At 41.3% G+C, this 26,531-nt stretch overlaps 1 protein-coding gene across 1 annotated transcript in view; it reads right to left on the bottom strand.

The window, feature by feature from the left end:
* Positions 1–26,531, bottom strand: part of GREB1 (growth regulating estrogen receptor binding 1) — a 233,680-nt gene that overhangs the window by 132,887 nt on the left and 74,262 nt on the right. The window contains exons 3-4 of the mRNA XM_077488799.1: positions 5,046–5,159; positions 4,626–4,802 (exon numbers count right to left, since the gene is read on the bottom strand). Of these exons, the coding sequence (XP_077344925.1) occupies positions 4,626–4,802; positions 5,046–5,159 (291 nt within the window). The remainder of the gene's footprint in view (positions 1–4,625; positions 4,803–5,045; positions 5,160–26,531) is intronic.

The following is a 26,531-nucleotide window of genomic DNA, read 5'->3' as shown; positions in this document are numbered from 1 at the left end:
GACAACAATCAGTCGTACACTGCACAAATCTGGCCTTTATGGAAGAGTGGCAAGAAGAAAGCCATTTCTCAAAGATATCCATAAAAAGTCTCGTCTAAAGTTTGCCACAAGCCACCTGGGAGACACACCAAACATGTGGAAGAAGGTGCTCTGGTCAGATGAAACCAAAATCGAACTGTTTGCCCACAATGCAAAACAATATGTTTGGCATAAAAGCAACACAGCTCATCACCCTCAACACACCATCCCCACTGTCAAACATGGTGGTGGCAGCTTTATGGTTTGAGCCTACTTTTCTTCAGCAGGGACAGGGAAGATGGTTAAAATTGAGGGGAAGATGGATGCAGCCAAATACAGGACCATTCTGGATGAAAACCTGTTGGAGTCTGCAAAAGACCTGAAACTGGGACGGAGATTTATCTTCCAACAAGACAATGATCCCAAACATACAGCAAAATCTACAAAGGAATGGTTCACAAATAAACGTATCCAGGTGATAGAATGGCCAAGTCAAAGTCCAAACCTGAATCCAATCGAGAATCTGTGGAAAGAGCTGAAAACTGCTGTTCACAAACGCTCTCCATCCAACCTCACTGAGCTCGAGCTGTTTTGCAAGGAAGAATGGGCAAGAATTTCAGTCTCTCGATGTGCAAAACTGATAGAGACATACCCCAAGCGACTTGCAGCTGTAATCGCAGCAAAAGGTGGCTCTACAAAGTATTAACGCAAGGGGGCCGAATAATTTTGCACGCCCCACTTTTCATTTTTTTATTAGTTAAAAAAGTTTCAAAAATCCAATAGATTTCGTTCCACTGCACAATTGTGTCCCACTTGTTGGTGATTCTTCACAAAAAATAAAAATGTTATATCTTTATGTTTGAAGCCTGAAATGTGGCAAAAGGTTGAAAAGTTCAAGGGGGCCGAATACTTTCGCAAGGCACTGTATATATATATAAATGTGTGTGTGTGGGTGTGTGTATATATATATATATATATATATATATATATACACATAAACACACACACACACACACACACACACACACACACACACACATACATACATACATACATACATACATATATATATATATATATATATAGTGCCGCCTAGCAATAAACAATATAGACTTCTCACTAGTGTCCAGATGTTGCTCAGTGTTTACACCCACTATCTTGGCTGCATACCTTGTCTAGCATTACCTGGCATATCTATTCCAGTCTGGAATGTGGACAAAGGAACAAGCAGACATGTTTATTGAGGAAGTGAGGGGGATAAAAGTCTGTCTGCAGCTGCCTCATTGGTGGCCTGCCTTGGACTATTCCCCATTATTGCTCTTTTGTGTCTCTGTTTAAAGTGCAATTAATACAAATACTTCCTTAACACTAATTGCTGGCTTTCAAGTCAAAGACTGATCTAAGTTTCACTTGAATTTTACTATCTACAACAGAAAGGGAAATAGGCCATACAATACAGGATCAATGCTGTGACTGGGGAAGTGATATATTGTATAAAGCTGTACATGTACCAGAAGTCTTTGAATTTTTTCAATTAAAAATGATCAGGTATTCAAAAGATTTTTTTCATCCACAGCACACAGAAGGTGTCCCCGTCCGTTTTCCTATGCCATAATGCTCTTATTTTTGGGACATGTGATAGAATGAGACATATGAATACTTTCTGTTCTCAGAAAACTTTACTATCCTATACACTGATTAGAGGGCTTTTTGATTTATTTAATGCCGTGTACACACGGTTGGACTTTCCAGCAGAAAAAGTCAGACAGAATCATTTCATCGGATATTCCGATCGTGTGTGGGCTTCATCTGACTTTTTTTTTCAAAAATTCTGACAGACCTGGAAATAGAACATGTATTAAATCTTCCGGACGGAATCCTATCGGGAAAACGTTTGTCTGTATGCTATTCCGACGGACCATAAACGACGCAAAGGGCAGCTATTGGCTACTGGCTATTGAACTTCCTTTTTCTAGTCCCGTCGTACGTCATCGCGTTCTAAATGAACGGAGTTTGGTATGATCGCATGTAGTCAAGTCCGTTTCAGCGAAACTCCATCGGAAAGACCGTCAGAGTTTATTCTGATGGAAAAACTGGTCGTGTGTACGTGGCATAAGACTTGTACACACTTTTTTTCCGTTCAACCGAGCAGAGCTGAACGGAAAAAAACGGACAGCTCCAGAGGAGCCGCTGTACTAACTATGTCAGTGATGGCAAACCTTGGCACTCCAGCTGTTTTGGAACTACATTTCCCATGATGCTCATGCACTCTGCAGCGTGGCCGAGCATCATGGGAAATGTAGTTCCAAAACATCTGGGGTGCCAAGGTTCGCCATCACTGAACTATGTGATGTTAGTACCACGATCTCCCCTCCTATGCTATTGTGTTCTGACAGGGGGGTGGCTCTCTTGCCAGAAGACTCCGATCAGCGCTCTCTGCCATTGGGTGAGTGCGCTGATTGGGAGCTGATCGGCAGACCTTTTTCGGTCATGCCCCTTCCTACTCCAGTACACACAGGCCAAACATCAGCCAGTTTTTGTTGATTTGGCCGATGTCGCCGACATTCAGCCCGTGTGTACTAGGCTTTACCTTTCCCTTCTCACAGTAATCTACAACCCTCATTCCAAAAAAGTTGTAATGCTGTGTAAAATTGGCATACAAACAGTGCAATGATCTCATAAATTCATATTTTATTCATAATAGAAAGGTGAAATCATATCAAACTGATAAAATGTACAATTTTAAGAAAAAAAAGGTAATTTTAAAATTTATGGCAGCAACACGTCTCAAAAAAGTTAGGACAGCACAACAAAAAACTGGCACGTAAGTAAGCAGTACTAACAAGGAATTAGCTGGAAGAACCCACGTTTAATGCAGTATAGCATCTCCTCTTCTTTTAACAACACTCTTTATACATCTGGGAACTGCAGTAGACCAGTTGCTGGAGTTTTGGGAGAGGAAAGTTGTCCCATTTTTGCCTGAGCATACGCTGCTCCAAAACCTGGATATATCTTCCAGCATTGACAGTACCTTTCCAGATGTGCAAGCTGCCCATTCCATACGCACTAATGTACCCCCATACCTTTTGAGATGAACGCTGAGGTCCCTCTTATCTTTAGGGCCCATGGTTGTGTCAGACCAGTTAAAGTGATTGTAAACCCTTAAAACACACTTTTTGCTACAGGTAAGCCCTTAATAAGGCTTACCTGTAGCTACCCTGGATATCTGCATGTGCCAACGTCATCGGCACATGTGCATGCCAACTGCCATGTGCCATTACTGGCGGCTCCCGCGTGCATGTGTGGGAGTGATGTCATCGCGCCTCTGGCCAATCACAGCGCCAGAGCACGCGATACCCGGAAGTAACTCCAGGAGCGATGTTGGCCTCCGGAGCGTTGTACGAGGACGGCTGTCGGGGGCTTCGATCTCAGGTAAGTAATTCAGAATGAATTACGCCATTGCATTATGCCTTTGTCTTGCAGGTTTTTTTATTTTGTTTTTTGTCCTAGGGTTTACAACCACTTTAAGATGGTTCTCATAGGGAAAGATTGATTTTCACACGTCGTGCGACATGAGATCCCAATGTCGGAGTGCGTCCAGGTGTCTTAATTGCTATCAGGGTCTATGCGGCTTATTGAGTAACTTTCAGTAAGCATGCTGATTATCTGACATACAGCTTAATCCAAAATCTACAACTCTGTATATGAAAAGCCATTGTAGAATTATAGCTCAGAAACAATGTAAAATGATTTTCAGCTACACTTTCCATTAATTAGTAAGATGTGTACTCAATCTACTTTAAGCTAAACTCCAGGCAGATATAAAAGACACATTAACGCAGCTCTGTGTTAATTAATGCATCATTAAGTATATTATATAAATGAAAACAGTGTAAGTACCTAAATTTGACCAGTTATCAGTCTCTCACAGCCCCCTATACAGCAGAGCTCAAGCTGGAAGAGGGAGAAGCAATTGTGCTGCAGTGATGACATGCTAACAACGAGTATGCTGATGAGAGATGAAAGCAGAGATAACAACATCAGAGTGTTCTTTCTCCTTCACTCTCCAAAAACAGGCTGGGAAAAAGACAAGGCCTAGTTGTATTTTGCAGTAGGAAAAAAATCAGGCTTCTTACACTGCCAAACAGGGCTGTGCTTTGTGGCAGAGCTGTGTAAATCTGAAGACTGGATGGACAGAAATACAAATCTTTTGGCAGGTAACAGGGCTCCCTTCTATGTGTTTCATGTGTGCATTTAACTAAATTCCTGGAGTTCAGCTTTAAGGATCACCCCTGTAGTATACAACACGCACGCCACACATACACATGTATAGAGAAACATAGATGCACACACATAGATCTCAGTGGAGATGAATTATACAGGTCATACATTTCAGTCGTGGTCTCCAGTGAACATCTCTTCTCCATTATTGCAAATTCATATTCTCTGGATCTGATCTTTTTTTAGCTCTGGTTTTGTCTCAGCAAGAGGTCACACTGCCCTGACTTCCTACTGCACTCTGATCACAATACGTAACCATTCTGCAGCCATCGGGACAAATCACAATCTCAACGAGTCAGGTATAGAGCATCCAGTTAATAACATACCCAGGAGCGCATTGCGGCCATTGTCATCAGGGAGAAACCTCTTATCCACAGCGCACACTAGAATATGGTCCGGTAAACTAGGGGACTTGGCACCGACCAACAGGAATCCGGGAGGCACTTCAAACTGTTCTGTACACACAGTTGCCAATCTCAGGTCTTTACCGGCCTGGCAGAATCCTAAAACAAGAAGCATGAGTTTAGTAAACTACATATACATACATACACACACATATATATATATATATATATATATACCCACTTTTTTTACTCATTAACTTTAGGGCCTATTTAGACCCTTCTGCTTAGTTACAGTGTATAATTGAATGCAAAAATAAGTAGACAATATAGTACCTACAGTAATAATTTTGGTTATCTTTAAACCTAACAACTAATTAGTACATAAAGGTCTGTAGCACTTACCATCAGTTGTACAACAGCCTTCAGGGGGAGGTTTGTTCTGATATGAGTGAGGTGGACTGCTCGATTCAGACCCATCATCGTCTTCCTCTTCATCATCATTATCCAAACGGCCACCTGTCAAGAACACATAAGCATTACAAGACATTTCGTGCCATCTTCTAACATGCATCTCTTCTGGATGGGACATTCGTATTTTGCGGCTCTTCCTGCTGATGAAGGAACAAAGCCGTGCATGTAGGGTGTGCCAGGTGTGCCCAGGCACACCCTAATCACCCTGTGTAACATGGATTCCCCTTACTGCCCGGGCTCCCCCCCCCCCTTCTCCATGCAGGGCTGCTGGATTCCCATACCTTCCAACTGTCTCTGATTTTGAGGGACCATCCCTGATTTGGAGCAATGTCTCTCTGTCCTTCATTCCTCCTTTTTTGTCCCTCATTTTGGTCTGATCTATAAAGATGTATATAAAAAGCACTTTTTATCTATCAAAAAGTGTTTCCCAGTGCTAAACCTTTCATCTGATTTCTAAATTGCTGCATTTGTAAATTCCAAAATCCAAAATAAAGGAATATTAGTGGTAAAATAAGCACTTGTTGGTTTAACTAATCTTATTTTTTTGTACAATTCTCCTTTAAGGGGGCATGGAAAAAAGGTGTGTCCTATGCCTACATACTTTTGCTGATAGGTGTCCCTCATTCCCATCTTAGAAAGTTGGGAGGTATGGGACTCCCTCCTCTCCCACCAGCTATTGCTGCAGGGATATTTTAAGGTGGCTGAGGTGAGGTGGGGAAGGAGCTGGTAATTATGTAATTTACCAGCCCCTTCCCTTTCTGAATGAACAACGAGAGTGATTAGTAGTGTGTGTGTTTGAGCTTTGGGGTGCACACCCTAATGCAATAGGCTACGTACACCTATGTGAAGGAGGTTATGTACAGTAACTTTGAAATACCTTTAGAAGATAAAATAATCATAAGAATTAGAGGTCGACCGATATATCGGCCGGCCGATATATCGGCCGATATTTGCCGTTTTTTAAATAATCGGCATCGGCCGATTTGTGCTGATAAAAAGCCGATTTAGAACTACAGCGGGACTTAGACTGTCTTCTATACAGAAGTCATTTCAAAGTTGACTGAGTCGTCATAGCAACCCTTTCCTCCACTCTGGGCAGGCTGCCAAGAAAAGAACTAAATGATACAATGTTTACACTTGAATGAATTAGGTCATCTCTGTGTGTAGAAGTTCTCAGTTTAACCATTTAAAGACAAAATCTTTTCTGACACTTGTTGCTTACAAGTAAAAATCCTGTGTTTTCTGCCAGAAAATCACTTAGACCCCGCAAAAATGATATATATTTTTTTTAGCAGAGATCCTAGGGAATAAAATAGCGGTTGTTGCAATATTTTATGTCACACAGCATTTGCACAGAGGTCTTTCAAATGCATTTTTTTGGGAAAAAAATACACCATTTAAAAAATAAAAATAAAATAAAAACAGTAAAGTTAGCCCATTTTTTTTTTTTTGTCCAAAAGTTTTGACTACCTGTTTTTATTTTATATATATATATATATATATATATATATATATATATATATATATATATATATATAATTTTTTTTTTTTTTTTTTTTTATCTAAATCATACATACAAGTAAACTGATTGGAGGTTTGTTTTGTTTAATAAATGTTTAAGTGTAAGAAATTTTCTGTATCACGTATGAAGGCCCCTTTCACACTGGAGCGGGCAGGCGTTGATGGTAAAACGCAAGTTTTAGCGGCTCTTTACCATCATTTTAGCGGTGCTATTTGGCTGCTAGTGGGGCACATATAACCCAGCTAGCGGCCAAGGAAGAGGTTAAATGAGCCCATGAAGCACCGCTGCCAAATCGCATTGCATGCACTCCGGCAGTGATGCCCATTCATATCAATGGGCAGGAGTGGTGGAGGAGCGGTGTACACCACTCCAAACGTGCTGCTTGCAGGACTTCTTTTTAAGATCCTGCCAGCGCATCGCCTCAGTGTGAAAGCACTCTGTCTTTCACACAGACTGCAGGGGAGCCATTTTACAGGCACTTTACAGGCGCTATTTTTAGCCCAAAAGCGCCTTAAAACGCCCCAGTGGGAAAGGTGTGTTAGATCAAGGGGGATTATAAATAAAATAAAATCGGCCTAACATATCGGCCCAAAAAAATCGGCATCATATATCGGCTATCGGCCGCCATGATTTCTAAATATCGGCATCGGCATCGGCCAGAGAAAAACCCATATCGGTCGACCTCTAATAAGAATTACATGTTAGTAGATCCAGTAAGTTCTATTCTACTTTTTTATTGTTGTAGAGCAGCATAAAAGTTGTAGCCTTATCTTCTCTCCTAAAGGAGAGTGCCTGTATTCAAGGACCATCTCCTGATGATGATGGAGTGACCACTGATGTTGCCCAAATCCTGCAGAAGCACCAAACAAAAGCTGAAACCAGGTCAGAACCTTCTGAGACTCTAACAGGGAATGCATAAAACAGTAGCACAAGGAAGCGTCTAAAGAATCACACATATCATTAAAATACATCACTTCCGTACATTTGTTAGAATGTTAGAACCAAATCTATTACATCATCTCCCCAATGTTGAGAATGTGGACTGAAAGGTGTGTGTGCAGCATGAAGGCTCCTATAAGGACAGTTAATTCATGGGACTTGGGGCAGGTTTTGTACATGAGATGGTGTAACAAGGGAGTTAGAGAGCAGGAGGTCTTGGGAGGAGCGGAGGGGATGATTTGGAGGATATCTGCAGATAAGGTTGGTGATGTAGCTGAGGACGATGTTGTGAATGGCCTTGTATGTTGTGGTTAGAATTTTGAATTTTATATGGTGGGGTAGCGGAAGCCAGTGAAGGGATTGGCAGAGAGGGGCAGCCGTCACGGATCAGTTAGTGAGGTCTATTAGTCTAAAAGCAGCATTCATAATAGACTAAAGGGGGGATAACCTGTGTAAGGGTAGGCTATTAAAGCGGTAGTAAACCCGCTATTTTTTATTTATTTTTTTAACACCTGCAAAGCAAAAGGCATAATGAGCTAGTATGCACCGCATACTAGCTCATTATGAAATACTTACCTTAGAACGAAGGGCCCCGACATCTGGCACGATCCACGCTGAGGGAGCTGACATGCTCCTTCGGCGTTTCTTCCGGGTATCGCGGCTCCGGCGCTGTGAGTGGCCGGAGCCGCGATATCGTCACTCCCGCGCATGCCACTGCCGGATTTTCAGGCCGAGAATCCCCTCGTGCGCATGCGCCGCTGCAGTCAGCGGCGCATTCCGAGGGGAATATCTCCTAAACCGTACAGGTTTAGGAGATATTTTTTTTACCTACAGGTAAGCCTTATTATAGGCTTTCCTGTAGGTAAAAGTTACAAAAAAGGGTATACAACCACTTTAAGGAGAGAGTTGCAATAGTGAATAAGTTGCTTTGTGGTGTCATTAGTCAGGAAGGGGCGAATTCTGGAGATGAAATTGGTTTTTACTTCTGTTCAATACTCCAAGGATTGCCCGGGAGTGTTACATGCATCAGCTTTGCTTGGGATTTTTTTTTTTTCATTTGCACATATTTACTTTTATCAGTTTTACATCAGTTCCAAGTTTCCTTTTTTTTTTTTTTTTTTTTTTATAAAAAGTACATTTTTAAACTGCAACTATTATAACTATGGGCATTGCATGCATTTTATTTGTGATGCTCTGATTAAATGATCTTTTTGTAATAGTAAAAAAAAAATCTAAAAAAATAAATAAAATTTAAATGTAAAGCTTATCTAATCAAAACCTCTTCTAGTCATCATAAAAAAAGATATTGAAAGGGATCAAAAAATGTCCATGAATACCTGGATTTTTCTTAGAAATAATTAGTATATATAAAAAGATATATTCAGACTGAAATTTGTTTGGCTTCTTACACCAAACTCTGGTTTAAAAAAATAAAATAAAAATTCAAGTATGTTATCCTTCTATTGCTCTCAGCTGCCTCCAAATATCTTTTTTTCTCTTCTACTGTGATCTGATTTCCTGTTAGAGGGTAACTATGTTTATTCTCTGTGGTCACACTGTATGTAGAAAAGTAGGCACCCTCTCATTTGTTATTGAGATGGACTATGGACCATTGCTGGACTGGGACAAATATTTGGCCCTGGGCTTCATCATGAACGGTCCACTGTAATTTTGAGTGTCTCCATCAGCACCCCCCTTACATCAGAGTGTCCCCATCAGTAGCCCCCTTCACATCAGTGTGTCCCCATAACAGTGTTCCCATCAGCAGCCCCCTTCACATCAGTGTGTCCTCCCTCTCCTCCCCCTCCCACATGTACTCACAGTTTTGAAGGCAGCTTCTCATTCCTCTCTCCAGTCATGTGATAACAAGTGATTAGAGGAGAGAGGAAGGAACATCTGCAGGCTGTCCATCTCCTCCTGTAGGCTGGAGGGAGCAGAAAGCCAAATGCTCTCTCCAGCAAGTGACGGCAGCTGCTCTTCCTGACAGGAGTGAAATCGCAATCACTCACTGTCAGAGAGGAGAGGCTCCAGGACTGCACCTGACCAGCACACTGAGCCATCGGCCCACCGGGAAACTCCCGGTAGTCCCAATGGCCAGTACATGCCTGCTATGGACTATTAGATTTGTAGTGTGCACAGAACAGTGTACATGACTGCAACTAACGTGCCCTGCTCATTCCAAACAAATGGAAGTGAGAGAAGAGAAGGTTTGGGAGCTTTTTGAAGTAGTAATAGAAAGGCAAAAGAACACAGTAAGAAACTATTTTTTTTCCTAAATCAAATGCTTTTTAGATATTTTTTTCTTTACATGTAAAGAATAACATAGAGACACACTGTCGCACAGAATAAAATAACTAAAAATTGAAAAAATGAAACATAGCAACAAAAAAAAATAAAGAAAAATAAATATTACAGCACTAAGTCCACAAGTGCCCATTAAATAAATATATCAATGCAGCACCTGTACCCTTCTAACATACTTGGCAAACTAATAAATATCCCACAAGTAACTATGAGAGCAACTTTCTCAAAGAGTAATAGACAGGCCCATCGTGTCTATCCAACTACACCATACCATATTGCAGCAAACTTATGTAGAGCATTGTGAGAGAGGTACGTATGTTTCTCAAACAAAATATATTTATTCGCTCCGGATTTCCACTCATCTACTGATGGCGGAGTAGAGGATACCCATCGTGAAGCCATCAGTTTTCGTGCAATAAAAAGGAGATCTTAAAACTGCAACACTTAACTTTGAGTCCAATGTATTGGAATCAACATATCCCAGGATACATAAAATAAGGTCAAGTGTTAGGGAAATACCATATGAATCAGTTAAGCTTGAGATAAGCCCCTGCCAATAACACCTAAACTGTGGGCATCTCCACAGTTATGTATGTAAATGTATAAGATTACCATGTGGATGGCCACATCTAGCACAGTGTGAGTTCTCTCTGCAGCCTATCTTATACAAAAATTCTGGTGTACAATATACTCTATGCCAGCCTTTCTCAACCCTTTCAACACAAAGGAACCCTTGAAATATCTTTCCGGTCTCAGGGAACCCCTACTAAAAATGATGCTATCTACAACTCATGATACATTAGGATGATGGTCAGTGGGAAGAATGCTCCTCACACTTCTGGTCATTGGGAAGAATTACCCCCTTACAGATAGCTAAAAAGATCAATGGTGTCAGTGGGAACTTACCTGAGAGGAAGAAATTGCTGATTGCTCAAGGAATTCCTAGCAACCTCTGGAGGAACCCTAAAGTTCCACGGAACCCTGGTTGAGAAACTTTGCTCTATGCCAAATAAAGAGCTGTGTTACTCTCTGTGAGATGAGAAAGTGAAATATTCTGACTATTCTGCAGCACCTTGTCCCAAAGCTCATCATAGAGAGGACCCAGATCCTCCTCCCATCTGTGCTTACATGGAGAGGAAACTTAAGAAGAAAATTTGACAACTGTGTGTATACCAAATGAGCCCCTTAGTAGTCTCAGCCTGGGCAAGCATATCAATCAAAGGCGTTGAGGCAAAGGAGGTGAATAGATTCAAGCCCTGTGCACGAAGTGCTTGACATAATTGCAAATATTGATAGAACCAATGCTGTTCCAAGTTAGACTCCAAACGCAATTGTTTTTAGATTTTAAGGTTCCAGCAAAATAAAGCTAAGACAGAGCTGTGATTCCTGTATTCTCCCACCTCAAAAAGCCTTCCAGTGAGAAAGTTCTGCCAATTTAGCAATGGACCAAAGTTGAGTATATCTGGTAACAATTTCTAAAAGAGTTTTAAGAGCCCTTTCACACTGTAGTGCTAGTTTTAGTAGCGCGTTAACCTAATTTTCGGTGCACTTTTTGGCTACTAGCGGGGCGCTTTTAACCCCGCTAGCAGCCGAGGAAAGGGTTAAAAGTGTTTTGGCAGCGCTGCCCATTGATTTCAATGGCAAGAGCGGTGTATACACTGCTCCCGCAACGCCCCAGAGACACTTCTTGAAGGACTTTTTTTTTCGGCCCTGCAAACGCACCTCCCCAGTGTGAAAGCACTCGGCTTTCACACTGGGGAGGCTTGAGAGGCACTTTTCAGGCACTTTACAGGTGCTATTTTTAGGGCTAGAAGGCCTGAAAAGCACCTTCAGTGTGAAAGGGGTCTAACTGTTTATCACACCTTATGCATCAAATTTAATGAAGGCTGTGTAGATTGCACTTTAAGAACAGTAGGGGTATCTACTATCATCTGTAATGAATTTTTACCTTTAAGTAAAAAAATCATGTTAAAGGAGGACCCCCGTGCCACAATATGATGAAGCTGAGCAGCAAGGAAATACACTCATGGGTTAGGAGCAGACAGCCCCCCCCCTGCTCTTTAGAATATTGCAAAAATTCAAATTTAACCACTTGCCCACCGGTTAATGCCGATATACGTCGGCAAAGTGGCACTGCTGCGCAAATCGGCGTACCCATACGGCAGCTCCCTTTAGAGCCGTAGCAGGTGGGTGCCCGCTGCACAGTGGTGGACCCAATGCGCGTGGCCAACGGGCACGATTGCCAACAGCCACCTGTGATCACGGCACGAGAGCCAGGGTGAGGATTTGTGTGTGTAAACATCAGGGATGTCTCACTTTTGAGACAAAGAAAGGAGACTAAGGATAAAGACTGTGCAGTCCCTGTCTCTGCAGCCAGGCAGCAGGGGGAATCTGCACAGTACAGAGTAATTAGGGTATGCCAAGGCACACCTGGCACACCCCATGCGCACACCTATGATAAGTACCTTAAATTAATAATAATAAGGAAGCAATCTGACCAATGCTTGCATCATTTACCATGATCTGGTTATAACTATGCAGTACAAGGGTTAACTAGGTAGCTGTAATGAGCATCTGGAATGTCCTTGCTCTACAGACGGATTCTTTCTGTGTTACCGAACACCAAGACAAAGGCGAATGAGCCTTTAACGATTTAACCACATGCGTGCACCATCCAAATGTCTGCCAAGACATGCATGGAGGGTGTAGTAAATGCACAGATGGGCATATCTCTTACTACTTTGGTCATCCATATATAACCATAGGAGAAAACAGAAAAATTCTGACACCACTTACAGCAGAAAATTAAACAACTGTAAAAATGCTGACATGGATTTTGTCATCACTGTTCATTGGCCATAATCCTTGAAAGATACCAATTTGTATGATTATGGAAGAAAAACAACAACAGCTTGCTCATCTCCTAAAATCCAGCCACCTTATATTATTAGTACTATGAATATTACTGGTCATACAATCCCTTAAAATATTACAATTTGGAACCTTGCTATGGTAAAATTATAGTCTATTTGAAAGTGTTTAATGGAAATTAGTCCATGAAAAGGACTCACAGCAAGCTTTGTGATCAGACCGACTCTTGGGATCTTAAAGAAAATGCTAATTCCAGCTCCTAAAGCATAGACTGGGAGGAGGAGGAAGCCAGCGCAGTGCTTATGAAAAGGTGCTTTGAAAGCACGGATGTATATAAAAGGTTTTTTGTGTCCACAGGAGTCTTTCTTCAATCAATTGTTACAAAACACTGATCACAAGGCAAATCGCTCTTTCTCCTGCGGTTGCTTTGGCAAGAATGTTACGTCTAAGCTCATATAAGAACTGGTCTATTCAGGCTACTTGCAACAAGCGTGGATAAAAAAATATAATAAATACAAAACAAACAGTTCAGGATATACTGAAAGAGTATGTAAACCCAACATTTCACATTCTTGATATGTGCCTGCGTTACCATGTAGTTATATGAAAATAGTATCCTGTTCTCTTTGTATTGCTTCCTTTGTGTGAAATCCCTGGTGTTCCTGCCAGTTTCTCTGCTTTCCTATTAAAAACCGACCACACTATGCAGGAAAACACGCTGTGGTCAGTTTTCTAGCTATGCTGGGAACTCAGTGTGCTCTCTTTTAATGATCAGACTTCTGCTCACATGCCCCCTCCACAGCCATTCACTGGAAAGACCAGTGTCTTGCTGTTTCTCCTTCCCTAGCAATCTGAACTCCTTATGCACCTGAGAACAGAGGGTATGTGATCACTTATTTAAAAAAGGAAATAATGTTTTTTATATTTATATACAAATGTTTTGCTTTCATTTCTATTTTTTTTCCTAAAGAAATTCATTAAGCTCATACAGCTGACAAGTACAATGTCAACATAAAAAAGATATACCAGGAGTACAGCACAAGCAACACTTGATAGAGATATGAAGTGTTAACCAATTGCCAACCAACTGCTATACTGTGGGCCGGTTACTCAGAATCACGTCTATGTATATATTATAGAGTTCAGAGTATATAGTGCAGTCAATGTAGTATATACAGTACATGATCCTGCTCTTCTGGGTAGGTGGCATGCGTTTGTGCCACTGGCGTGCCGGCTGTGCTGTGATTAGTCAGTGGGTGATGGCCAATGGATGATCGCTGGCACCGGCTGATCATTGAGGAAGAAGAAAGGACAGAGCTCTGTCCTGTGAGAAGGTTTGCTGGTTTTTGTTTCTCTGCAAAGCTGGGAATAAAAACCAGCACATTCCTTAGTGAAAGCTTCATAAACAGGCACACATTAACCCCTTGATAGACCTAGATGTTTAACCCCTTCCTAGCCAATGTCATTAGTACATTGACAGTGTATATTTTTAGCACTGATCACTGTGTTAGTGTCACTGGTTCATACAAAGTGTCAAAAGTCTCAGTTAATATCAGATTGTCCACCGCAATATTGCAGTCACACTATAAGAAGCTGATCGCCACCATTACTAGTATATAAAAAAATGAAAATTCCAGGATATATACCATAGTTTGTAGATGCTATAACTTTTGCACAAACCAAGTATATTGGGATTTTTTTAACTAAAAATATGTAGCATAATAGATAACATTTTTATTTTATTTATTTCAAAATTGTCTGTCTTTTTCCATTTATATCGCAAAAAATAAAAACCCAGTGATGATGAAATAACACCAAAAGAAAGCTCTATTTGAGGAGGAAAAAATGACATACATTTCATTTGAAACGCAGCGCCATATAGCAAAAAATGGCCATGGTCATGAAGCGGGGTAAATCTACTGGAGGACAAGTGGTTAAAGTTGCCAATATACACATTCCCATAAGCATTGCATCATAACAGCATTTTTACAGTAGAAATGTGTAGCTGCCAGTACAAGTACAAATATCAGATAGTGTCTATCCCAGTAAGTTCCGGTTCACACTGGGGCAGCTTCAAAGTCGCCAGAATCTGAAGCCGCCCCGTACAACTCGGCTTGCAAACAACTTCTGTAATAGAAATCAATGCAAGTCGCTCTGAAAAGGTACATGAACCTTTTTCTAAGTCAGAGCGACTTGAATACCCCGGATGAGAGCGGTTCCATTGCACTGTATGGAGTGCGAATTGTCAGGTGGCTAAGTCGCCTGACAAGTCGCCTCAGTGTGACCCGAGCCTAAGTGTACAGCTGTGGCCAAAAGTTGGGAGAATGACACAAATATTATTTTTCACAGTTTGCTGCCTGTGTTTTTAGATCTTTTTGTCAGATGTTATCATGGTATACTGAAGTATAATTACAAGTATTTCATAAGTTTCAAAGGCTTTTATTGACATTTACATTAAGTTTATGCAAAGAGTCAATATTTGCAGTGTCGACCCCTCTTTTTCAAGACCCCTGCAATTCGCCCTGGCATGCTGTCAATCAACTTCTGGGCCACATCCTGACTGATGGCAGCCCATTCTTGCCTAATCAGTGCTTGGAGTTTGTCAGAATTTGTGAGGTTTTTTTGTTCACCCACCTCTTGAGGATTGACCACAAGTTCTCAATGGGATTAAGATCTTGGGAGTTTCCTGGCCATGGACCCAAAATGTTGATGTTTTGTACCCAAAGCCACTTAGTTATCACTTTTGCTTCATGGCAAGGTGATCCATCGTGCTGGAAAAGGCATTGTTTGACACCAAACTGTTCTTGGATGGTTGGAAGATGTTTCTCTCGGAGGATGTTTTTGTACCATTCTTTATTCATGGCTGTGCTCTTAGGCAAAATTGTAATTGAGTCCACCCTCTTGGCTGAGAAGCAACGCCACACATGAATGGTCTTAAGATGCATTACTGTTGGCATGACACAGGATGGTAGCGCTCACCTTTTCTTCTACCCAAAAAATGGCAAATGGGATTCATCTGAGAAAATGACTTTACCCCAGTCCTCAGCAGTCCAATCCCTGTACCTTTTGCAGAACATCAGTCTGTCCCTGATGTTTTTCCTGGAGAGAAGTGGCTTCTTTGCTGCCCTTGTTACTGACACCAGGCCATCCTCCAAAAGTCTTCTCCTCTGCCATTCCTAAGCAAGCTCTGCACTGGTAGTGCCCCGATCCCTCAGCTGAATCCACTGTGGAGAAGATCCTAAAACTTGCTGGACTTTCTTGGGCACCCTGAAGCCTTCTTCACAAATGCAGTGGATATGTTTTTTATAGGTTTAAGTTAATTTTCATGGCAAAGAGGGACTTTGCAATTTATTGCAATTCATCTGATCACTGTTCATAACATTCTGGAGTATATGCAAATTTCCAACATAATAACTGAGGAAGCAGACTTTGTGAAAATTAATATTTGTGTAATTCTCAAAACGTTTGGCCACGACTGTTTCTCAGCAAACCTATTTTCTACCACCAAAATGATAAATCTGCCAGCAAGAAGACCACAGATAAGACTACAAAGGATGTAGGAGGAAAAAGAAAAGAAACGGAAAAGGGGAAAGAAAAAAAAGGGGGGGCAAGGGTTTGAAAGGGGGTGGGTGAAATGGGTAGAGGAGGGAAAGGCAGCGAAAGGCACAAAAAGTCCAGAAAATACAGAGGGGGCAAAAACTCTCACCATGTCTAGACGCCTGCAGAGGGCCCAACAAAGGTGAAAAAAAATGCACCACTGCCCACCTGGAAAAGTCTCCTACCCGGACAGATGATCTAGCAAACCCATGTCTGATGAAACTGTGAGATTCTATCATAAGAGCCCTTTCACACTAGCAGTACAGGTCCGCCAGTCTGCAGATTCTGCCCCATGTGAAAGGAGCCTAAGATATATGAATCAGTTCCTCCATGTCTGCTATCCTATCAAGAGAAGTAAACCATTCTCAATAGTGGGAGGTTGAGGTGATCTCCAGTGGACAGGTATGCAATGTCTGGCTGCATTCACCATGTGCATGGCTGGAGATTTAGGATATTGAAGCTTAGGTGAGCTAGTATGGTGTAATAAATATTTTCATTTCTATTATAACCAACTGACCCCTCAAAAGGTTTTACCCCCTTTGTGATCAGGGCATTTTTTGCTATTTAGCACTGTGCTAATTTAACTGGCAATTGCTCGGTCATGCAACACTGTGCCCAAATGAAATTTATATTAGTGGTTTTCAATGTGTCCTATTCACAATGCAATGCAGCCCAGAGCTGTGCTTCTGTGATCTGGGTTAAAATGCAGACATGTTGCATTTTACTGCAGTGCACTAGACAGGATGTCACTGTACAGCTGTGCAGCGCACCACACTGCTGTACATTCCTGGATTTAGGAGTTTTTGTGTGATTTCAGAAAGCGTACCAAAACTGCAGGATATAATAAATATTATTATTATAAATTTTACATATTTTATTCTCTTGTTTTTTTTTTTATTTATCTCTTTATCATAATTATTATTTTCCCGATTTAACCAAGGTTCCCATATTTTCTTAAACTAGTGTAATGTGCAGCAACTATGTGCAAAATGTAGTAAACTGCTTAAATCTATTGTAGTGGGTTCATTAAAATGCTTTAAAAATCATTATTATTAACATATTATTAAAGTGGCACAGACATCAGAACTCATCATACACAGGAAAAATAATAATAATAAAATAATACAAAACAAAAACAATAATAAAAAGGAGACTGCTACACACAAATATCTGAAGACTAGATATGAGAAATTAGAATTGGTAAAAATGCCTATATGTCTATTTAAATGAACAAAAGTTCTCAGTGCTAATAAATATCACAAATAAATAATTACATAAAATGACATAAAACATTTCTGTATGTATTAGATTTATGTAATTATATATGTATCATTATTGTTAGCACTGAGCACTTTTATTTATTTAAATAGACAGCGCACCTTTACCAATTCTCACAGCTTATGTAGGACAATGAACCTTTCTTATCTGTGGGACTTTATAGCAAGATATATAGACACGTTTTTACAAAATATCTGAAATCTTTAGTTGTACGAATTTTTTATTTTTTTTGCAGCAGCAGCAATAAGGATTGCAGATATTTTGTAAAAATGTATCTATATATCTGTATTGCTATAAAGTCCCACAAGTAAGAGGGGTTCATTGTCCTACAAGTAATGCATAGGGATGATGGCAACATAAAATGACCTTATCTACTATTGTTTAATCATGGACAGCGCATCACTCTTAATACAATGAAATGGTGAAGAATTATATCTCATGAACATTTTGTAGAACAATACAGGTCATGGGAAGATCCCGAGTCATCCAATAAACTATCTTATTTGCAAAACTATGAACAGTTGTATGCACTTTTGACAAAGTCCTGGTTTCTGTACCTACCTGCAATGGACATATGCATGGAGTTTGCATGCTTTTCCTATGTTTGTGTCAATTTCCTTCTCAACCCAAAAACACACAGGTATGGTTTTTAGCTGAAGAAAAATGTCCCTATCGCTGTAGTTTAATCTCATTGGGAACAGAGAATTATGTGAATAGTTTAACCCATTCAGTAAATGCTGATGCTATACGGGTTATTTATTGGGTATTTGGAATAGGCTTCCATTAAGTCAAGCGAAGTAAACAGCAATATTTAAACCTAGAGTGATCAAATTTGTGCTTTCCAAAGTTCATGATATTATTAGGAAATTAAATGTTTTACCTGATATAAATACAAAGGGAAATTATGAATTGGTAGATTGGGTCACCAGAGCACAAAAATGTTATTAATAATAACTAAAATCATAAAAAAAAAGTGATTTTACCACATCAGACATAGCTGTTATAGTCATTTTTTATTTCTTCATTACGGTTATTCATAAAGCACTAATAATTTATACAGCACTTTACATACTATACATTCACATCAGTACAAGGCGCTTACAATCTAAGGTACCTACCTACATACCTTTCATGCATACATACTATGGTCAATAAACCTTGTCCATGTCTACGGTGTATGGAAAGGAACCCACACAAGCATAGGGAGGACATACAAACTCCAAGCAGATAGTGTACTGTGCAGAATTTAAACTGGGCACACCAGTGCTGCAAGTCAGAAGTGCTAAACACCAAGCCACTGTGCTGCCATCACACCCATTCATACGACGGGTCATCACAGCCACTGTGTCAAACATTACAGGACAATATGTCCTTCTGGAAGAGATAAGCTTCCTGTGTGGGATCCCACCGGAAGATTTACTGATTGTATAGTCTTGGTGAATTCAAATAAAATAACATTCAAAGCAATAATTGCTTTGCATCCTTCTTATAAGTTCAGATACAAATTAAGCAAATACAAAAATATCAAACATATCAGGAATCTGGGCCAGCTGACTCTCACCTCCTGCTGTTAATATGCTATGTGGCTGTTATGCTGCTCCCCAGGCTTCACTACAGTCTGGATCTCTGATCTGGAACAAGCAAGGCTCCATTTGCATTTGGGCGTTTAGCCACAGTGTGAATCCCAGTGGCAGGAATCTACTGACTCGCAAGCAGATAACTGCAGCCGCCAAGCCCATATACACTGCAATGACAAGCTTTCGCCGGGTGCAGTAATTTATGCCTGTTCGGACAAAAATGCATCCAGCCATGATCACCTAAGGCAGGGGTGTCCAAACTTTGTTCAGAGAGGGCCAGTTTTGATGAAGTGAACATACGTGAGGGCCGACCATTCTTTTGACTGACATTCTTTGACCCATTAAAATTCGGTCTAAGTGTGTTAGTTTGAGCACTAATACACTGCCCAACAAGAATTCTCTTGCCTTTGTGGCTGTGTGTGAGTAAAGAGATGAGCTCAGGCATATTATTTGGATATACCGTATTTATTGGTCGATAACACTCACCTTCCCTTTAAGAGGGAAGTTTCAGGAAAAAAAATTAAATTTTAAATAAAGAACTGTGAAGCAAAATAAGGGTCTGTGCCCATCTGCAGCCTTACAAGTGCCCATCTGCAGACCCACCACTGCCATGAATGCAGAAAGCACCATTGGCAGGAATGCACCCACCATTGCCGGGAATGCACCCACCATTGCCGGGAATGCACCCACCATTGCCGGGAATGCACTCACCATTGCCGGGAATGCACTCACCATTGCTGGGAATGCACTCACCATGGACAGGAATGCACCACCATTGCCAGGAATGCAGCACCATTGCCAGGAATGCAGCACCATTGCCAGGAATGCACTCACCTTTGCCAGGAATGCAGCACCATTGCCAGGAATGCATTCCCCATTGCCAGGAATGCACTCACCTTTGCCAGCAATGCACTCACCATTGCCAGGAATGCAGCACCATTGCCAAGAATGCAGCACCACTGCCGGGAATATACTCACAAGCGCCAAAGATTACCTACAGGAGAATCTCCTGTTTACATGGTGGCCATGGGCATCCACAGAACTTTTTTCAGGAGGTGAATAATTTTATGAACACCCATGCCTATGGCTCTAATCAGGTGCTTAAAAAACACCCTCCGCTGCTGCCACGACAGATGTATTGCAATACGAAAAGATGTACATTGCATTCTCTAGGATATATAAATTATATGGGCATGGACTGGTCTGGTTCGCTTGGCCTGAGTAGTACCTTCTAATACAAAGTGAAGAAGACATGCATTATCTCATTAACATAATACACTACAGTAAAGAGATATATCTTTCCAGCAAATGAGCAATAAATACATCAAAATGCTCTTCCTCCTGGGAGTCCTGGCTGCCCCTAACTGCTGTTACTTGTGGTTCCTCATGGTTCTTATGTTGCCTAGGCACAGGTGGGTAGCATAACACTGAGCGGCTTGCACTCGGCGACTCGCACTTGAGTGGGCAGATCCATCTACACGACATGAGACACACCTACACACTACACAGGGAGCCAATCACTAAGGAGGAGCGTGGAAAAGCTGAGCTGCGGAGCAGAGGACACTGGACAGTGTCAGTGTCAGGACAGAGCAGAGAGAGCAGCCAGCAGAGTAGCAGACCTGGGAAAAAAAAGTCTGTGGCGGCCGTGGCAGACATCTCAACACAACACACAGACACAGTGCAACTGCACTGATGATTCCAGGGGTGGTCAATTGCCCCCCCTTGCCCCTATTTGCGGACACCCATGATGGCGGCCTTTTTAATAGAAATTCCCGCCTCCTTTGATGGACTGAACAGTCATGGCAGCGCCGGAGATGGGACTTCCTATTACAGAGGCCGCCTGTAAACAGGAAATTCTCGTGTGTGTGTGTACAGCACTCGTCCCGCCTCCCCCCTGCCCCTTCCAAGGCATATACATATTTTGTGGCCCCAGCGCTGGGAGATCGTCGGGGGCCACAAAAGATATATATATCCAAATAACCAGGCGAGCCGTTCAAAACCAGAAAGCGGGCCTCAATTGGCCCCTGGGCCAGACTTTGGACATGCCTGACCTAAGGTAATCACGGGCTGTGCAAAGAGACATGAATAGCTGTGGCTGCCGACGGCCTGTCATTGCAGTGTACGGGCCCAGCACAGCTAGCACTTTGGCTAAATGTCTGTGTGAATGGAGCCTAAGCAAGTGTCAGGGTCTTTGCACACAGGATGTTTTTACAGCTGCTGTTAGTGGCAGCTGATGTTTTTTTTTTTTAACTGCCTCTAAATGCCCCTCCATGTTAGCCTGTGTGTCCATGCACACATAAACTTTCGGAGGCATAAGCGTTTAGGGGCAGTTGAAAAAAATCTACAGCCCGTGCATCCAAAAAACGCTACTGAACACTGCCAAATGTGTTTTGGCGTTTTTAGTCCTTTTTACATTATCGTGAGTGTTTATACTGAACAAATGCCAAAAAAAAGCTAACGGCAAAAAACCCAGAAAAAACAAAAAAAACCACTATTCAAAAACGCATTTTTTTTAACGCTGCTATTTTTTTAAACATCCTGTGTGCATGAGGCCTCAAAGTCAGAGACATGTTCTTATCTGCACATTTGTTTTGGGTTAGTGTGTATTGAAGCCCAATGCCGCGTACACACGGGCGGACTGTATGGCGTACTTAGTTCGTCATACAATCCGACGGACAGTCCGTCGTACTTTCGACTGAACGGACTTGACCACACACGGATGCACAAACAGTCCGTCGAAAGCTTGCGCGATGACGTGTACAGCACGTACGACGGGACTAGAAATAGGAAGTCCAATACACAGCAAAGCACCCTTCCGCCGTGTAAATCCTTTCTGAGCATGCGCCATTCTTAGTCCGTCGAACTAGCATACTGACGAGCGGATTGTCCGCTGAAACCAAAGTACGACGGACAGAATTTCGAAAAATCCGAAATTCTTAGTACGCCAGACTGCACGCTGAAAAAGTCCGCTGAAGCCCACACACGAGCGGATTGTCCGCTGAAATGTGTTTCGACGGACTAAGTACGCCATACAGTCCGCCCGTGTGTACGCGGCATAAGGATCACTATGACAGGTAGACAACATTTCAGAAGAGGAGATTAGCAATAGCATTTCCATATTTCTCTATTGACAGCTCTTATTTAAACACCGTAGTTATTCCAAGCTTCAAATATAAAATGCTGCATCTGTATAGAAAAATATACAGGCTATGCACAAATGTTATTCTACCTACATACAGTAGCACAGGACAAATAATATATATATATATATATATATATATATATATATATTTATATATTAGAAAGTAGATGAAAGTAGAAAAGAAAGAAGAGGTTAGAGAAGAAAAATAAAAAAAAATAAAAAATAAAAAAACTATATATATCCTCTATATATATATATATCTCCTTTCTTTTCTACTTTCAGGTTTTCCTGGATCTTCTTTACATGCATTTTTTTCCCATCTCTGTGTATGCAGTAGCACATTTGTGTAACATATATACCAGCACAAGTTTTTATCCCCATATAGTTTTACCCCATATTACATATGAGCGTTGAGTGTTTTTTTAAAATACATCATTTAGCTCAGTCCTGATATAGAATAGGAATTTTAATTGATTTGCTCTGTCTGTGCGGTATTTTAAAATCTTTCCCACGGCATAGTCATGTGGATGGAAAACAAACTGATTATTTTTCCACAAAACACAATACATTTCACAGTGTCCTCATTGTTATGACAGTTTCTAAGGCTCGATCACATCATGTGCAGTGACTTAAATTTTTCCGCATTGGATAAATGCCCTGCTAGGGCACACAGAAAAGAAGTGAAAAATAAAGTTGAAAAACTTTACACTGTACCAACCATATTTTACCATGCAAACCTAATGAATTCAGTGTTTTCCTGTGATTTTACTTGGATATACTCAAAGAAGCTTTATTTTTATCTACTTTGGAGTGCCGCCATCTTCATCACTTATCTATATTGACTGCGGCTACGGACCAGGCTGGCACCCAAGTGATTCTCAACATATGTGGATGCAGCCACGGGTTGCTCAGAGTGGCGTGTACCCCGTGTGTCTTCCCTAGTGCAAATCTAGCCTTAGGCTTAAAGTGGTTCTAAAGCCAGAATGTTTTTTACCTTAATACATTACCTGCATTAATGTAAAATACCTTTCACTAGCTGTTCCCCCCACTCCCCTCCCTAACTACTTACCTGAGCCCTGTATCAATCCAGCGCTGTTATTGTCTGCAGCAGTGCTGATTCTTTCTCTCCCCTCTCACAGGCTCAGAGAAAGCAGCAGGAGCCATTGTCACGGTCAATAGACGCACACAGCTTGGTTCACTTGTAAGTTTGTCCCAATAGAAAGTAAAAAGGAGCAGCTGAGAGCGCCAAAGTGGGGCCCCAGATGAGGGGGTTCAAGGCCGCTCTGTGCAATACCATTGCATAGAGCAGGTACGTATGACATGTTTATTATTTAAAAAATATACAGTATCTCACAAAAGTGAGTATACCCCTTACATTTTTGTAAATATTTTATTATCTCTTTTAATGTGACAACACTGAAGAAATGACACTTTGCTACAATGTAAAGTAGTGAGTGTACAGCTTGTATAACAGTGTAAATATGCTGTCCCCTCAAAATAACTCAACACACAGCCATTAATGTCTAAACCGCTGGCAAAAAAAGTGAGTACACCCCTAAGTGAAAATGTCCAAATTGGGCCCAAAGTGTCAATATTTTGTGTGGCCACCATTATTTTCCAGCACTGCCTTAACCCTCTTGGGCATGGAGTTCACCAGAGCTTCACAGGTTGCCACTGGAGTCCTCTTCCCCTCCTCCATGAGGACATCACGGAGCTGGTGGATGTTAGAGACCTTGTGCTCCTCCACCTTCCATTTGAGGATGCCCCACAGATGCTCAATAAGGTTTAGGTCTGGAAACATGCTTGGCCAGTCCATCACCTTTACCCTCAGCTTCTTTAGCAAGGTGGTCATCTTGGAGGTGTGTTTGGGGGTTGTTATCATAGTGGAATACCGCCCTGTGGCCCAGTCTCCGAAAGGGAGGGGATCATGCTCTGCTTCAGTGTGTCACAGTACATGCACTCATGGTTCCCTCAATGAACTGTAGCTCCCCAGTGCTGGCAGCACTCATGCAGCCCCAGATCATGACACTCTCACCACCATGCTTGACTGTAGGCAAGACACACTTGTCTTTGTACTCCTCACCTGGTTGCCGTCACACACGCTTGACATCATCTGAACCAAATATGTTTTTCTTGGTCTCATCAGGCCACAGGACATCATTCCAGTAATCCTTGTCCTTAGTCTGCTTGTCTTCAGCAAAGTGTTTGCGGCTTTCTTGTGCATCATCTTTAGAAGAGGCTTTCTTCTGTGATGACAGCCAAGAAGACCAATTTGATGCAGTCTGCGGCATATGGTTTGAGCACTGACAGGCTGACCCCCACCCCTGCAACCTCTGCAGCTATGCTGACAGCACTCATATGTCTTTTTTCCCACAGACAACCTCTGGATATGACGCTGAGTATGTGCACTCTCCACTACTTTGGTTGACCATGGCAAGACCTGTTCTGAGTGGAAATTGTCCTGTTAAACTGCTGTATGGTCTTGGCCACCGTGCTGCAGCTCCGTTTCAGGGTATTGGCAATCTTGGTTGGACAGGGGACAGCAAAGTTACACTGTTATACAAACTGTACCCTCACTACTTTACATTGTAGCAAACTGTAATTTCTTCAGTGTTGTCACATGAAAAGATATATTAAAATATTTACAAAAATGTGAGGGGTGTACTCACTTCTGTGAGATACTGTATATATATATATATATATATATATATATATATATATATATATATATATATATATATATATATATATATATATATATATATATATATATATATATATATATACTTTTATAGCTGCTTTAAAACATAAAATGCACAGCCGTAGATAATTACTCAGGGATTCTTCTGGGGAGATCACAACTTGCAAGTCTGTCTGGACCAGCCTATCTCAACCTTTTGACTAAGGAGGAATCCTTGAAATAGTTTTGCAGATTTCAGGGAACCCCACTAAAAATGATTATACCGACAGCACATGGTACATTAGTGTGATCAGTAGGCTTTAGAGAGTTTTAAATAAAATACTAAATAAATAATGGAGTTTACTTAACCCCCTCTAACTATATTCTATATGACAAAATTATTTTCAATATTAATCATAAAATTAAGTGAATGGTAATAATGGCCAGAAAAAATGTGAAAATTGTAATGAAAGCAGAACTAAAGTCAAAGAAAAAAAATCCTGCAAGCAGACAGCCTGTTTACCGCAGAAGAGGTAAGCTATGTCCCTCCTGCAATAAAATAAATCTACCTGCCTGCTCGCAGTATTTTCTACAATGTACCATAGCTGTGCATTTTTACATTTCTGGCACAGTGCCAGTGTGCCAGGATGACTAACTACTACGAATGCATGGAAATGATGTCATCCCACACTGGCTGATCAAGACAGCCAAAGACTAGCACTCAGAAGAAGCTGGGGAAAAGATGCCAATGCTGTTGAGGGACCTTGTGAGCATAAAACTGTTGAAAAGGAGGTGATTATCTGTGGCATTAATTTAAAGTGGTTCTAAAGCCTGAACATTTTTTACCTTTATGCATTCCTTGCATAAAGGTAAAAAATGTTTAGGCATTGATGTTTCCCCTCACCCCTGCCTAAAAATTAGCTCTCATTTGATCCAGAGCTGTGCACATCTACAGCTCTTCTCTCCCCTCACTCGCTGGCTTTGCTGGGGCACCGGAGCCATTGGCTTCCAGTGCTGTCAATCAAAGCCAGTGATGAGGGGCAGGGCTGAGTCTGGCTGTCTCTGTCAATGTGAGCACGCACGGGTGCCCCCATGTGAAGCTGCTTCCTGTGGGGGGCACTGGACGGAGAGAAGGAACCAGCACGGCCGGGAGGGGACCTGAGAAAGGGAGGTGTGGGGACACTCTGTGCAGTTCCAGAGCATGTAAGTATAGGGATGTTTTTTATTTAAAAAAAAAAAAAACTTTTACAATCTCTTTAAGGAACCCCTATAAATCTCTGGAGGAACCCCAAGGCTCCACAGAACCCTTATTGAGAGAGGCTGGTCTGGACACATATATGCATGTATCCCCCATATAACACACATCTGTTAAAAATAATTAACTACAAAATAATAATATATATATTATTGCTTTTATAAGCAGAAGGTCAATCTGCCACAGCTTTCTCCTCAAGGAACCCCTAACAACCTCTGGAGGAAATCCAACTTTTCCATGGAATCCTGGTTG

Source organism: Lithobates pipiens, unplaced genomic scaffold, assembly GCF_037356315.1.
Source record: "Lithobates pipiens isolate NorthernLeopardFrog02 unplaced genomic scaffold, aLitPip1_a1.2 Scaffold_18, whole genome shotgun sequence".
Classification (NCBI taxonomy): domain Eukaryota; kingdom Metazoa; phylum Chordata; class Amphibia; order Anura; family Ranidae; genus Lithobates; species Lithobates pipiens.
The sequence above is the reverse complement of the archived record's forward strand: the minus strand, read 5'-3'. Positions and strand labels throughout refer to the sequence as shown.